The following is a 16290-nucleotide window of genomic DNA, read 5'->3' as shown; positions in this document are numbered from 1 at the left end:
TCACACTTCTTCTTTTATTAAAGCATCAAATTAACAATTTAAAAATAAATGATCTTTCAGGCACAATTTGCAAGATGGACACAAGCCATTGTAACAGAAAAAATATTTGAGGGGATTTTTCTTGACTTTTTTAAAATTATAACTCTTCAAATGGAGGAGGCAGACTCCAGAACCTGTAATATAGCAAGCCACCAGGGGGAGCTCTAAAAGTTTTGGCTTCAGGGAGCCGTTCAATCTTCTTCAATAGTCTGTCATTATCTAACATTCTTTAAGTACAACCTAAACTGCATGAACAGCACTATCAAATTTTTGTAATAGCTGAGAAAAACCATTTAAGTGAGTCATAAAACTAATTAAGAAAATGTGGAGTACAACAAAGCCTGGCAGCATAGTCAAATATCTCTTTATTTCAGTCGACAGAGAATAAGACAAGTTAGATGCAATTACAATTTGATCTAAAGCAAATTATATGTTTTATTTAGCTGATATATAATATATAGTGTTTATATCTCTCTGGATTTCTAAGTATTGAAGAATTTATCAGTAATTCTTATGATGCTCTGACAATTTCATTCTCTTTCTACATTAAATTAACACCATCTGCAAGCTTGAGTGTTTTACATTCAAGCTTATTCGTTGCTATTACATAAGCTCAGTTTGTCCTACATCTGAGCTAATTCCACGAAAGGGAAGCCACTAAATATGAACATGTTCGGTGTCTTTATGTGTGATGAAGCTGCTTTCGGAGTCAGGCTTGTTATCACCATAGCTGCAGGTCTAAATCTCAGCCCACCTATAGGACTCCATTATAGCTGACGAGAGTGACAGCAGAGGCAGAGAGTGGCCTCCCCTGAATGAGAAATCCTACATTTCTTGTTTACCTCTTAGCTCTTTCTTGGCAGCTTTCCTTGCTATATTTAGTGACCCATGTCATGTAATTTTTGCCACCCTGTCACCATGTGGGACATGTCCAGTAGGGGGTCAAGCATAGATAGAAAAACAACGCGTCATGCTGCATTTTATCAGAAACCCAGTCAATTCTAGAGCACCTGAAGCCAAACAGCTCAACAATAAGCATGTAAAGATCCGCAGATTGGAGTCACGGAAGGATTCAAGCTTTATTGCTTCTTTCACTTCAATCTGATTGAACCTGAGCATGAAATCTTTTTATATCAGGAGCAGTTCTGCCTCCTGAGACTTTCTCATGGGAATATATTGTTGTGAAATTGGTTTGTAATACTTGTTTGGATGCCTGTATGAAGTCCTTATTTGTATCATAACGGACTGGGGGATTTGGAAAGATTTGGTAATAAATTCCAACGAGACATCACGACAGAAATGTGTGATCTGCTCCATTTTATGTCACTGGTACTAAAACATTGGGAGCATTCGGTTTTGTCAGAGGAAATTTACCATGAGGAAGATTTCTTTTTCTGGCTCGAAACAAAAGATGCTAACTTTGTGTAAATAAATGTCTCAGCAGTGCAGGTTTGTGGCTTTACATTGGTCTAACATAACTATTTAGTGCAAAACAATGTTATCAGAATCAGCCACCTATCACAGGTAACTGGCTGGACCTCGTTCTCATGATGTATTAGGATCCATGGGGCAGTGGGTTGGCCTGGACGCTGGGCTTCTGCATGATGATTGGATGATCTGTCTGAGGCTGAATCCCTTTTTGATTGACAGTGAAATGAGCCAGTCAGCGATCTTGAAGTGTAACCCTACACCGGAGCATCTTCTGTAGAGAGGAGCTTCTCCTGTTTAAAGCAAGTCTTACACCCGCAACACAATGGGCCAAGGCCGTTTAAGCAGTCTAGCTCTGCTGGCCATTGAGAGAACACTGGTAAAATCCCTGGGAAAAAAAACTCTGGTTGGTACGATGGGGTCACAGATCATTTTCTTTAAAAGGAACGGAGGGTAGAATTTACGTTTAAATAAATAAACAAATTCATGATGTAGCCCAGAAAAAAATGCTTCCCTCCTTGACTGACCAGCAGCCGCCACTGGATTAGGCCTATAATGTTTTACATGATACAACTGAAGACTTCAGATGTGATATTCACCAAGAGTGGGGTTGTAAATTGGCCTTACCTGATTGTGATAGACACTGCAAGTACAGGTGCACTGCAAAACAGTATCTGGCCAGAAGTTATGTGCTAATTTTCACCAAATTTTCATAAAATTTCGGGCTGATTTCTTTTACTTTTATACTTTCAGTAGTTTTGAAACCAGTACTTTTACTCTTCTACTTAAGTAAAAAGCTTGAGTTGAAACTTCAACTTCTACAAAAATCTTTCTTAACCCGAGAATCTATACTTTTATTTGTGTAATGAATGTGAATACTTTGACTCTTCTGGTTTTGTGATCATGCATACACTCTTTAATGCTTGAACTTTTGAAAGTTAAAGCACCAGTACCCTCAAAGTTTGCACCGTTGAAAATGCATCATTATTAAATTACTTGTTAATTATCAAGCTCAGTGCTAGCTGGCCGTGAACTCCAAATCTTATTTATATAATCTAGTTTTTGTTGTCTCAGGAACACTAGATATAAGTTATTTATTCGATTTTTAGGGTCAAATTCAGGGAGAATAGAAAACATGTTATTCTTTTCAAACGCCATGCTCATAAATAAAACTTTATGAACATTAAAGGAAATATAAAAAGCAATTTTTGCTACCAAATTGTTGTCTCTGAATTTTAATTCTCTTCATGAAGAAAGAGAAGAGAACCAAAATGAAAAGAGAAATAACTGATCATGAAGAATTTTATTCTATCTCAGTTTTTTTGCACGGCATTAATTATTTTAGATGATCAATCTGACAACAACAATTAAAAACTCTGCAGTGTTCCTCTGATTTATTGATTTTTAAAATGTTTTCTTCAGGATTTTTGAGGTTAGAACTAAATTCTAACACTTTCTTTATCCTAGCTTTAGGATTTTTACGATCAGGGCTCACCCTTGGTGATGTGAGGTTTCAAAGAAGTCGAAAAAGACTTCAGAAGAGGCTGTCCTCACGTCTCCTCTCTTATCCCTCTTCTCACCTCGATTCTCCGTCCTCCCAGCAGCATTTTGAGCTTTTGGATTCACCCTGTGTGTCACAACTTCAAATGTTATCTCTACTGAGCTCAAGTGGTAGAGAGCAGGTGGAACTAGAAAAAGCTACACTTCTGCACAGAAACTACACATTGCTGAACACAAAAGAGACCTACACATGAGGAGACAGTTTAATCTTATTTCCCCTCTTGTAGCCCTCAAAACAAACTGTCTTGTGTATGTAACTTATATTCATATCTTTACAGTATTTCACAAAAGTTAATCAAAATTTGCTGCTAAATTTCATATGTCAAAGACAGACTTCCTACTCATTGGTTGTTAATGCTACAATATCTTTTGTAAGCTCCTGTAAACAGACTCTCAGCACCTTGCTTTATATTTCTTCTAGTGATCCTTTTGATTATTTCTTAGTTTTACCAGGAAAGTATTCCCAGCTCTAGTTTCTCTCTTGTTTGAGTGGATGAGTTTTGACTGCAGGACAAAACTGTGCAGCAGCAGCAGCAGCAGCAGTGGGCTAAAACTCACAGACTTTGCGGTAATGAGCCCAAAAATACATGAATTCTCCAGACAATTCTTCCCCTAATTACCCCGCTCCACACTGTAATAAGGAGCACTCTAATATGTTTTCTAAGTTCAATAATTGTTCTCATTCATTTGTCTTTTTGTGCAAGATTTAAGCAGCAAACATCTAGCTGCTTACTATTTAAGATCCATCATCTTCATACACAAACACACACATACACACACACCAGTCTCACTTTGCATCTCATTGTGAATACATCTGAGTACCAGTTCTGTTTGAACATCTGCTTTTGTTTACTCAAAATTACCTGAAACTGAGGAAATGGGGTGACAGTGTTTTCCCTGCAGGGCCGTGTTGTTGATCTCTTCATCACTCCCCTCTCTTTATTATTCTCTTCTTATCTCAGATTCTCTCTTTATCAGATCACACTTTAGTCAGTGCTGGAATTATTCAAGATATTTATTCTTCTGTTGCCCTCCATCAGTTACGGTCCCGTTCTGACAGCGGCTCGTTGATAACACCGCATGAAGCAATGCATTATTGATCGCGGTCAATGGGTTTCAAATGAATAATGTTCTGGAAAATGCTGCGGCAGTTCCACTGTCACAGGCGGGACAGCAGAAACAACCGATCATTTTAATACAACGCTTCTTTGGTTCATTCTTTTGTGGTCTGAATAATTCAGCGTTAAACAAGAGGTGAAGGAGGAAGCGGAGCCAGAGCACATTTTTCAGAGCCAATATGGAGACCTGACAAGAACTTCAGCAGGAAAACAAACTGACAATCACCGCTTTCAAAGCTGCTCCCACATCACGGCTGTTTGTGGAAATAAAAGAAGAGGAAATGGGAAGTGAGGTTACAAAAACAGCTTTCACACAATTTGTGGGGCAGCCTGGCAGCCAAAAACGACAAGACATCAGGAAGGCTTGAAAAATACCCAGTTTGAGCACTTCACAGTTGTGTGATCTGTCTTTTCAATGCAAAACTCTGTCCTTAAGTCATTTTAAAAACTGTTTTGAAAGAGTGGGTCAATACATGGGGGGATGATAGGATGATCAGCATCTTTTGGACACAGATGAGATGAGAGCTTTCTTTAGAGGATCACTACTACACTTCCTTGTTACTTGGTCACTTGTCACAGAACTAACCAATCTATCATCAGGTAGATAGAAGAACAACAAAAGATAATTTAGCACATTTTGATCACAGTTACAAGATGCCGCCATTATGTTCCAACATTGTCAACAACTTTTAAAGGCAAGGGTGTAGAAGGATGAGTCTTCAATTACGTCCCAAAGGTATATTTCCAAGAAAAAAAAGTTTTTTTTACCAAAACAAATATTGTATTTGTAAGAGGTTGAAGTAGCTATGAAAAAATAACCGAGCCTCAATGATAATATTTTAATACTTTTCTGTGTCTATAAAATCTAAATGTGAAAGAATTTCACTGTTTTGGGCATTGTTTTGGGGGAATAAAAGTGCTAAATTCATTTAAATCTTCACTTTACATTTTCTCATAACAACTTAAAAAAGATATATTATATAATTTATATTTGTTCCATTTGCAATTAATCTATAGTTACATTTTGCTGCCCCTTATACTTGCGTCATTACCATCACACTCAACATTTTACAGACTAATTAAGTTTTTCAAAAAAAATACCGACATTGTCCGTATAGGTACAGTTTCATTTAGCAGACGCTCTTGTCCAAAGTACGTACATCACAAGCAAGAATTTAGACAGAAGGAAAAACCTAGTTAGTGCGACAACAGTGCTACAGTTTATTGCTGCAACAGTATACTTCAATCTTCAACAACATTCAGTAGTAGTGCTGAAAAATCATAAGAGCTGAGTCTTAGACCTTCTGACTCATTCTACCCCGTAGGACAAAGAGAAGAATCAGCTTAAGTGCACAAGTATTCCCTGAGTAGACAAGTTTTCAGAAATCTCTTAAAAGTAGAAAGGGACTCTGTGGATTGTACAGAGTTCGGTAATTTATTCCACCATCCAGGCACAACAGAGGAGAAGAGTCTGGCTAGTGATTTGGAGCCGCGCTGGGCTGGGAGCACCAGGCATCTTTCACAAGCAGAGCATAGTGAACGAGAAGGAGTGTAGACCTGGATGAGGGACCCCATTCTTACCAAACAAGCAAGATACTATTTCATTTATTCAAAATACCGCTTATCCTGCTCAGGGTTGCGGGTGGCTGGAGCCTATCCCAGCCGTCATTGGGTGAGAGGCGGGGTACACCCTGGACTGGTCGCCAGTCAATCACAGGGCCACGCTACTATTTGAATACTTTAATCAATTGGTAGGAAATTTTACTTTATTTACATATTTTTGTGTACAGTGTATGCTAGCTAACCTGTTAGCTTAGCAAGTCAAAAACTTAACCAACATTTTCTGCAAAAAAGTGAAATTTGTCTTTACTTTCACACAGGTGACAAGCACAAAACAGGGGAAATCTTGCACATCTGAATTTTCATCACACAGAAAAAGTTTTAAAATATCATCATTGAGACACAGTTACTTTTTTCATAACTTCTTCAACCTAACCCTTAAGCCCTTTGCGCACCAGATAAGTATTTTTCGTGTGAATATTTTATTTATTTTGAGCACCAGCAACGTTATTTTGCTGAGCGAAATTGCAGCTTTTATTTTTTTTGGACCAAGATCAATTTTTCCAAAGTTTCGCTTGCGACAAGTACACATCCGACCAGTCAAAATGCTTGTTGTTGACAAGGTACATACCAAAACATTCAGAATTGATTGTGTCCCAGCACCCGGTTCTTTACGACAAAAGACATAAAAACTACAAAGACATTATTTGGAGGAGAATAGCTGCTTTGCCTTTGGTGTGCAAAGGCTTTTACATTAAAAAATAAATAAAAATCTTTTTGGAAATCTACCCTGGACAGTCACAGTACTTCCTTAATTGAAGAATCACCCAGAAACTGGAATATCAGGCGATGCCTCCGTTCCCCTAGCTCCACTTCAAGCACTTTGTGTGTTCCTAAGCCACAAGGGATAAATACTGTAATCCCTGCAGCAATTGCAAGCTCTGGGTACACCTCTGCTCTCCTCCCAGTTTGACGTCTTTTGGGGCATCTTAATCAGATGACCCAACCACCTCAACTGGCTCCTTTCAATGCAAAGGAGCAGCATGTCTGCTCCCAGTTCCCCCTCTCTTGAAGACTGGGTTTCAGCAACCCTTTGGAGAAACTAATTTCAGCTGCTTGTATCTGTGATCTCATCTTTGGGTCACTACCCAGAGCTCATGCTCACAGGTGAAGGGCGGGGACGTGAAGGGACTGGTGAATTGAAAGCTTTGCCTTCAGGCAGTTCAGAACCGCTGATGCTGCACTGACGCATCCGTCAATCCCATGATCCAGTTTCCCCTACTCGTGAAAACCCAAGAATCAGTGGTGCGAGAAACAGTGTGAGCTCTCAGAGTGATATTTCCTTTTCAAAAATGGACAAATGTTGTTTTATCTAAGGTTGCTGGGAACCGCCACCTTTTCTAGACCCGTGCATCACATTCGATATTGAAACTATTTTTCTCTTTCATGCAAAAATCTAAGTGTTGGGGGGGTAACCCTGGGCAGATTCCATCACTTTTACTATCTCCCAAGTATCTACTGTTTCTGTGGCAGGGTACCCCAGGTTACCTGATTACCCATTTCCTGTCTTTAAACCAGACCAGGCCTAAAAAATCCAACAAGCAGGTGTATTCTTTGATGACTTTACTTCTATAGAAGGTCCCTGTACGATTGCTTAATTGCTTGTAAAACTCAGTGTTATAGACTAAAAGAGCTCTAGACTATAAAGTATAGACTTAAAGACGGTCCATTCCCTCTGTTCTGTCTCTCTTCTCCCGCTGTAGTGACTCAGCCCTGAAGTGCTTTGATGCTATGAACTCTCCCTGTTAATCAGTTCAAACAGACCTCTGATCAAAGAATGAAATCCCCCTGAGTTGGAAAAAAAAAAGGCCCAAAGCTACATCTTTTCAACATATACTTTGTGCTGCAAAGACGGTGCATCATTAACTTAAAGGGAAAAAGGCTGGACTTCCTTCAGTCGTGTTCATCTCTCCGTTTTCTTCCCCTGAAGACACACATTTAAGTTTTCACTGCCCATTAATTCCCCTAAAAGACTTGCATGTTGAAATGTGTTTGTCCAACAGGGATGTTTTTTCCTCATGGTTGAAATCTGAGATAAAAAAGATGTCCTGAATAATAATGCAGCTGATTGACATTGTTTGTTTTAATAATAGAAGACAAAGAGAAAAAAATTAGATCTCCACATCTCCCTCCATTCTCCTGACATCATGCAGGCTTTTTAAGGAAGCAGACATTAATTAGCCAACACATACATAATTTAGTTTTGGATGAAAAGGTCACACTATAATTTCGTTGAGACGTCTCCAGAGAACTGTAATAAGATATACTGTGATACAAACACTAGCAGAGCAGCAGAGAGAAAAACATCCTCTGATTAAAGTACTAAGAGAGGATTTCACACCAGTTTGAGGACTACCTTGTCTTTAAGTTGTCTTTAAAGTTTGGCATTTTGGCTATCCGTCTTTCTGCTTTTAGAAACACGGTGGCCACATTTGGATGAGAATAGATTGGGACTGTCATTTTGGCTGATGATTGTTTCAAAGATATGATTGACTTTAAGCATAAAGATCCAATACAGCACATTTCACTTGTTTGATCATCAGACTCTTAAGGCTCCTCTCCTTTCATCTTAAAAGAAACAAGAGTGTCCCCTGATTGAGATTTTGTTTGAGTGAGTGAACAGGTTTGTGTTTTGATATTTCTTTTGTGATTTTGTACACATGTAGTCATACGTAAAGAGCAGAAGTATTTAATCTTTGTTTTTATCAATTAATCATTTAGCAAAAACATTTGGATCAGTTGACCAAAAAAATTACTTCAGGGTAACAAACCCCTGCTCTGAAACCTGTATATGGCTTTTCAATGATCCAAGAGCTCCCCTAGTGGTAGAAATAAGTTACTAAAACTGTATCATTATTTTCTGTTTTCAATTTTCTAGGGTTTGTAACACTATTGATAAATTGCAAGTGAAATGCCATTAACATTACTAGGGCTGTCACTTTAAAGTGTTAATAAGATTAATTAATTACACCGCAATTTAATGCGTTATAAAAATTAATCCAAGGTTGGTTATAGCACACTGACATTTTAATATTGGCAAGTTAAAGGACCGTATAAGGCAGTGGCACTTCACTTTACACATGCCTCGCTAGTTACACCAAACAAAATGGAGGTGACAACAGAATTGGAGATGGCGATTGCAAGTGAGGCTAGTAAATTTTTGCTTAGGGCCTTTAAACGGCAATTTTATTAAAAAAAAAAAAAAAAAGGGAAAAAAAAACTTAAAGGCAGGACACTAAACAGAAACAAGGTTACTTGTAGTTTAGGTAAAAAAAAAAAAATTCTAATCACCCTGACATATCATAGAATATAATTTTTGGGGGAAACAATGCCTAGTTAATTCAACCACCGACAAAAAAATGTGGATTTATTAATCTTCTCTTCTTCCTGTATTCATTTGATAAATCATGACTACAATTTCATAATGTCATAGAATACTAATTCTTTTTTAGGGACCTTAAGTAGATAGGAGGTTAAAATTATATATATATATATATATATATATATATATATATATATATATATATATATATATATATATATACATATATATATATATATATATATATATATATATTTATATATATATATATATATATAGATATATGTGTGTGTGTGTGTGTGTGTGTGTGTGTGTGTGTGTATATATATGTATATATATTATATTTTTATGTTTATGGGATTAAATAAATTAATAAATTACAAATCATGTGAATAATTACATTGTTATTATTTTTTTAATCACCTGTAAGCACTATATATAATAATAATATATATATATTTTTTAATCTGTATATACAGGCTCTATGTCCACACCCTTTATCCAAAGACCAAGTATAACCAGGATGTCAAGTATGTTAGTAAAAAATATTTTTTTGTTTTTTTTAATTAAGTATGTATACAATATTTTTTGTGCTCTATTCATGTGAGGTTATCCGTTCATTTCTTTTTACAAAAAGTGAAGCAGGTGTTAGAAATTTGAAAGCTAAAAAGTCTAAAACCTCTGAGGAACCAAAGTCCCAGCGGTATCTGAAGCTCTGTGGCTGACAAGCTGCTGCTTTCACTTAACTATTGTTCCACCTACCCCTCACTCTGATAAAGCAGCCTGCCTTCCAACCTGTATCCGTGTGTCGTGAACATCATTTTTGCTCCCCTGCAGCAGGGTAACAGTCGACACTATATCGAGCGGCCGCACATGTGCTCACTCCAGCGGGCTGTATTGATGACAGCTTCAGTGTGTCACGGACGAATGGGGGTGTTTGTTTTCGGTGAGTGATGTCGAGACAAATCGTCCGAGATCTCATCACAGCGCTCCTGAGAGGAACCTTTAGTGGGTGGAGGCTCGTACGGGGAGTTTGATCCAGCTTTCATTAAAAGCCTTTCAGACTGACTGGTGGGACAGGTCTCTGCTCTTGTTCAGGAAGGACGGCGACTGTTTCACTGTCAGGTGTACATCCAGTTTGGGGAGGATGCTTCTTGTCACGGGTAGACAAAGATTTAATTTGCCCCTTCACCACCAGTGAGACAGTTCCATGTAAGGCTTGTTGAACCCGACTATTACAAGCTAAACAAGCTGAATTTTAATAACAGCGCGACTGTTATCACTCCACACATATTTGTGAAAGTAAAACTATGATCCCAAGCTGCAGGGCGAGGATGCTAAAATGTTGACATGTGGCCTCCAGAGCTGAACCACCACCAGGTGAGCCACCAAAAGCTATCAACTTGTCAAAGGCTGCCTCAATTACACTCATTTGAAATCAAGAGGCTGAACCAAATTTGCAATCTCCTTGCAGCAGCTCTTCTCTCAGACTTCAGGATAGAAACAGAAGAGATTAGAGGGCAGTGATTGTTTATTGACAAGAGCTTCGCAGTTTTTTAGATGGAAAATCAAGGATTAGTTCATGCAGAAGAAGACTCAATCCAACTTAAAGAAGTGTCACTTTCTCATCAGGTAGAGACTGTCTCAATGCAGGTCTCGTACACAGTTTGAAAATGTTGTGCATTGATGATACAGTGATCATTTTTACACATCTTACAGCTAAAATGGGTGCTGACACAGATGTTTACAAATGTCTGAAAATGATGTGAACAGGTGTCAAATCCACATCTAAAATGGTTATAGGGTAAATCATTTAACACCAAGGTCTGCCCATAGCTCCGCCCCCTACAAAACTCCAGAGAGCTGGCCAATCAGATATAAGGGGGTTTGTTGAGTAGGCAGCCTTAAAGAGACAGTAGCTAAATCAAAACATTTCAGACATGCTGAAACAATTTTATTCCCAAACACCAATATGGGAAAAATAGGGATTATTTCAGTTGTAAATTATGTAAAGCTTCTACAGGGGCACCAGAGGGACAGCGTGATGTCTTAAAAAAAAAAAAAAAAAAAAGCTCAGTACCTCCTTCTTTAATGAAAACATCAATTATTTCTCCATTGCCAGAGCTAACTTGGAAAACTTTGCGCAGAGTGTTGACAGCTCCCTTAATAGCATTGTTAATCATCAAAAACTATCCTGTCATCAGTTTAATTACCAGAAATGGATGAGTCACCAGGATTCCTTCTCCAATCGCAGACACGTTTCTGAAGCCGACACCTGCCTTTAACTCTGGCTCTGTTTCATGTTTGTTTCTCTGCTCTGACAGGGAGGTGTTGGGGAATGTGGAGGTGATGCAGCTGGATTTTGAGATGGAGAACTTCACCAGCCTCTCCGTGACCAGACGGATCAACTGGAACATCGACTACAAGGGACAAAACCCGCCTCCTGACTCTGAGAAGGTCGTGACGGAGCTGACAGTCGTGCAGCGCGACATTCAGGCCATCATTCCTCTGGCTATGGTGAGTGGCAGAATAAATTCCATTTTATTTTAACACACCATTGATCCTTAAATACAAAAAAACAACATTCTGAAATCCTAGTTTGAGAACAAAAGCTCTTCGATCAAAGAGAATTTGGGGGTTATTTTGGGTTTAAGATCAAACATTAAAGGGTATGAACTTTTGTTTCCAAGAACACAGACTGACAAATTTAGTATCTCTAACATTTTATTCATTATAAAAAAAAAGAACTATCTGAGTTGAGAATTCACCAACAATCTATAAGAAATACAAAAATATAACCATTTTATAAAAATAAGAAACGACCAATTCAGGTCTTTAATCATAAGACACTTTGTACAGTATGTTCTCAACTGTTATTATTATTATTATTATTATTATTATTATTATTATTATTATTATTATTATTATTATTATTATTATTATTATTATTATTATTTATTCATTTATTTATTTTTTACTGTGAAATAATCAGTTATTATTATTAATTGTTAAATAATCATTTTGATTGGTTTATGTAAAACAGACTATATCTGAGAACTTAAAGGGAGCCAACCTGCGTTTTCCATTTGTTGCTGAGTGACATGGTGGAGCATAATGAACCTGACAAAGACTCACTTCCAGATATTTATTTTTCTTTTTTTTTAGTCATGTATTTGTCATTTATTTTGTACATCAAGACTCCTACATAGGCCACATGTATCCAATCCAGGGCATAAACCAAAATGATTCAGGGTTTAGATGTGTCAGGCAGCTGCCGTAACTTAAGCAAACAATAAACATGAGTTAATGATCCTGAAGAAGTGCTTGGATCAGCTCAAGACTCCTGAGGAGCCTGAAACCTGTTTGGACTGGTGCGAACGAAAAAACAGGCTCCAAATGTCTTACTGTATTCTCAATGTTTAAACACCTTTTTCAACAATAATAATAATAATAATAATAATAATAGTACAATAATACATTTCCCTTTTTATCCAAAGATCTCAAAGTGCTACAGCTTCATAAAACCAGACGTGTATTTTGTCCTCTCATCAACGCCTTCTCTCTGCACAGACTTTCTGTGGTTGTTAAGAAAGTAAACCGACCCCAGAGCTCTGAAGTGTCCATTACTCTTTGAACCAGAGGCCTTGTGAAAGGTGGCAATTAGTGCGGCTAGAAACCAGATTATGGGGACAAAGGGATATTAATCAAGTAAAAGGCACACAGGTCTTTTAGCTGTGTTGATTTTTCTGTGGTGGCCCTGCTTGTTTGTTGTAGTGAAACACAGTCAAAATAAAACACACATATACGGTTCTTGCTAATTCAGCTTTGCTTGAGATTTGAAGAAAAAGGAGGCTGGATAGAGGTTAAGTGTAGAAGTAGGAAAATGGGGAGGTTTCTCTTTTGGTGTTGGTTGTCAGAGGCAAGGTCATAATAGTTTTTGATTTGTCATTAAAGTTAAGCTTTAGTTAGTTTCAACATTGTATTTCCATTACAGTTTAGTTTTAATGAGTTTTAGAGCGGGCATTCTAGTTTTTATTTAGTTTTGGTTTTTGCAACACGGCTTAGTTTTAGTTTAGTTTTAGTTTAGTTTCAGTTTAGTTTTAGTTTTTTCATACCTTATTTGCCAGGTGCAGGATTCAAAAAGGTCAGAGTAAATATTTTGTCATACTGTTTATTTTCAAGTCCAACATAGTGCTCACTGCTCAGTCACTTCTGATACTGAAGGGTTGGCTGCTGTGCTGTTTCGTCGCAGCACAGCACACAGCCAGTACGTCGCTATGATGGTGCAGTACGGCACTGACAACTGCCTTAAACTGTCGCAAAATTGGTTGGGAAATTTGTGTCAGATTAAATTAAATCCTAAAGGATATTAATATTATCAAAAACTATAACTAAGGATATTTTGTGAATAATTTTAGTTAGTTTCAGTTAGTTTTATGAACACAAGATACAGTTTTAGTTTACTTATCGTTTTTGTTTTCTTTTCTAGATTTTATTAGTTTGAGTTAACTGCAATGTGTTTTAAATTTTAGTTTTCGTTTTTAGTTTTGTTTTAGTTAACTATTATAACCTTGGTCAAAGGTCATCCACACGGACTAGAACTCTTCGGGATTCATGTTATTTCATGCCTATCGCTAATCCATGCATGCAAACTATTTACCTTTATACAAAAGACCCGATGCAATGTCAAAAAGCTGGTCATAACAAAAAACAAAAATAACACAAACTTTCCACTCCCACCACTTGTATTTTACCAAATCAAATCAGTAAATGTTGCTTCTAGCCTAAATGAGTTAATTCATCCATGCATAATACTGCTGTCAGAGAAATCAACATTGTTTTCAATGCATACCGCAAAAAAAAAAATAAAAAAAAAAAATAATACCAAGTTTCCTCTAATCTTAGCTCAAATAACTCCGTTATCTTTGTGTAATCCACATTTACCTGACAGTTTGAGATGAAACATCTCATTCCCAGATATTCCAAGCTAAAGATAAGGACCTAATTGATTTCATGGAGCAAAAATGTTTCCAGAAAGTGATGCAGAACTTTTTATTTTTTGGCAAATGAGCATCCATTTTTTCCCCATACAGCCAGTCAAATCCTTATTTTTGATTTGAAATATCCTGCAATAATTTTTATATTTTAATTTGCGAGGTAAATGTGGCTTATGTAAAATGTGATGACATGATTTGATTAAAAAAAAACATCCGAAACACTTGGTAAGGTTTGAGTTTTTGCAGAGTAAACTCTGAAGGCCTGTACGCTGTTGGCAGAGCGATAAGTCTTGGTTATCTGTTACATTTGCATAATTAAACCCGTTCCTCACCTCAAGCTCCATTAAATATACTTGAGCCGCAGTTGTGACTTTGTGCTCTGCACATCTGTTGTAGCAGAAGGTTTACTTAATATCTCTGGTCCCCTTGTAATTTGGGATTAGCGTGCTTCTTGTACCCAGATGTGTTTAGCTGCGTTGCAAAATTAGATTTCTGCCTGTGTGACTTCCCCTTGTTAAAATTAACATTCTGAAGCTCCATGGCAGGAGCTATCCGTGCTTTTTCTGTTGATGTCTTTCACCTCTGCGCTTGTATCGCTTGGTATTTGGATTTCTGTGTTAATAGTGATGTTGCTTCATGCTCTCTAGCCGCTCTCATCAAACACAGGACACAGGACGTAAAAACAAGCTGCCGTTCTCATTTCTTGAATATCTCTTGCTGCCGTGGTCTCCTCTGTTACAGATGAAGTAGACCCAGCTTCATTTGTTTGAAAATGAAAAGAAAAGAAAATGGTTGGTAACACATGAAGCCCAGACAGGCTGGAGCTGTTCAGAAAGTTTTCACACACTGGGATTTCAGTCCATGCTTCCAATTAGACTTTCAAGTTTCACAAACATGTTCAGCAAAATTACTGCTCACCAGAACAGAATTTCAGCCCAAGTTAGATCAAATCAACCTGCTCATTTTGTTCTGTGAGCTGCCAAGAGGCACAGAAAGAAGGTTTTCTGACTCCTGGCGAACATAAAAAAAGAGAGAAAATTCTGAGTCCCGAAAACTTTTCCCATCCGACATCATCTATTGATTTTCAAATCTGAGGCAGAGTCCAGCAGGTAGCTCCTGTGGTGCTTTGAAACTGGAGGTTTAATCCATCATTTCAGTTGTGGGGACTAATTGGATTGTAAATCATATCAAAAGAAGAAGTGGACATTCCAGTTCCCACGAGGAAAACAACGGCAACACAAAGAAAAAGTGATTGATGAAGTGAAAACAGGAAGTTTTATCAGAGCAGACAGGACAGAAGAACTTTATCATAATGTCAGCTTGATGAAGAGCTAATGGGATGGTGTCTTCAGCTACGGTATCACTGAATGATCAGGGTTTACTTTAACAACCCAAATAAGATCCATTATTATCCAAAATACACACTAAAAGAAACAGGTGTTAAAATTAACAACCCTTAAAAGTACTGGAGGTAAAGTTTGCTTCTGAATATTGTAACTTTTTACTTATCTGGAGGTCTCATCTGTCGGAGCCGTGATGTAAAAGCAGGATTGGTATGGCTCTCTTTGAGTTACAGTTTGGAAAACGATTAGGTCAAAACTGTCAGATTTGAATTAAAAATCAGCTCACTTACTTAGATTAGTCTAAAAGCAACTAAAGCAGGGGTGTTTGTTTTGTTTTGTTTTTTATTTTGTTTTGTTTTGTTTTTGAATGAGGGCAGCATTCAATTTTGTGGAATGGTGTAAATGGGCCAGCAGCTCTAACTTACATCCTTGTGTCAATCATTACAGACTTATGAAACAATCTCTGACCAAGGGAAATGTTCTCCATTAGAAGGCAATATATCAGGATTTTTTTTATTTCAGGATCAGGATCTGGAATGTTTTTTCATATTCAGACTATTTTGACCTGCAGACAACATTTTTAGCCCAAATGTTTCTTATCCTGCACTATTTATCCCCTTTTTGCACCATTTCATCATTTTAACTGTACAATTCTACATTTTATTTGGCAGACACTTTTGTCCAAAGCAACGTACAACACAGGCAAGAACTTAGACAGAAGGGAAATTCTTAGACAGTGCACCAAAGTGCTACAAGTTATTTGGCCACAGGTGATGCAGTTATTTAGGGATAGGTACCTTTTACATACGATATGGTACCAATGTCTGGTACTTGGCAATAGGTATCGGTATTCAACGGCACCA

General features: G+C 37.4%; 1 protein-coding gene across 2 annotated transcripts in view; it reads left to right on the top strand.

Moving 5' to 3' along the window:
• tmem132e (transmembrane protein 132E) overlaps positions 1-16290 on the top strand; it is a 612961-nt gene that overhangs the window by 504861 nt on the left and 91810 nt on the right. For both annotated transcript variants that reach the window (XM_074671622.1, XM_074671621.1), the window contains exon 4: positions 11412-11604. In XM_074671622.1, the coding sequence (XP_074527723.1) occupies positions 11412-11604 (193 nt within the window). The remainder of the gene's footprint in view (positions 1-11411; positions 11605-16290) is intronic.

Source organism: Halichoeres trimaculatus, unplaced genomic scaffold (genome assembly GCF_033239565.1).
Source record: "Halichoeres trimaculatus isolate MK-OKI-2021-1 unplaced genomic scaffold, fHalTri1.1 fHalTri1_scaffold_6, whole genome shotgun sequence".
Classification (NCBI taxonomy): Eukaryota; Metazoa; Chordata; class Actinopteri; order Labriformes; family Labridae; genus Halichoeres; species Halichoeres trimaculatus.
Note: the sequence above shows the minus strand (reverse complement) of the source record. Positions and strands in the feature narration are given on the sequence as shown.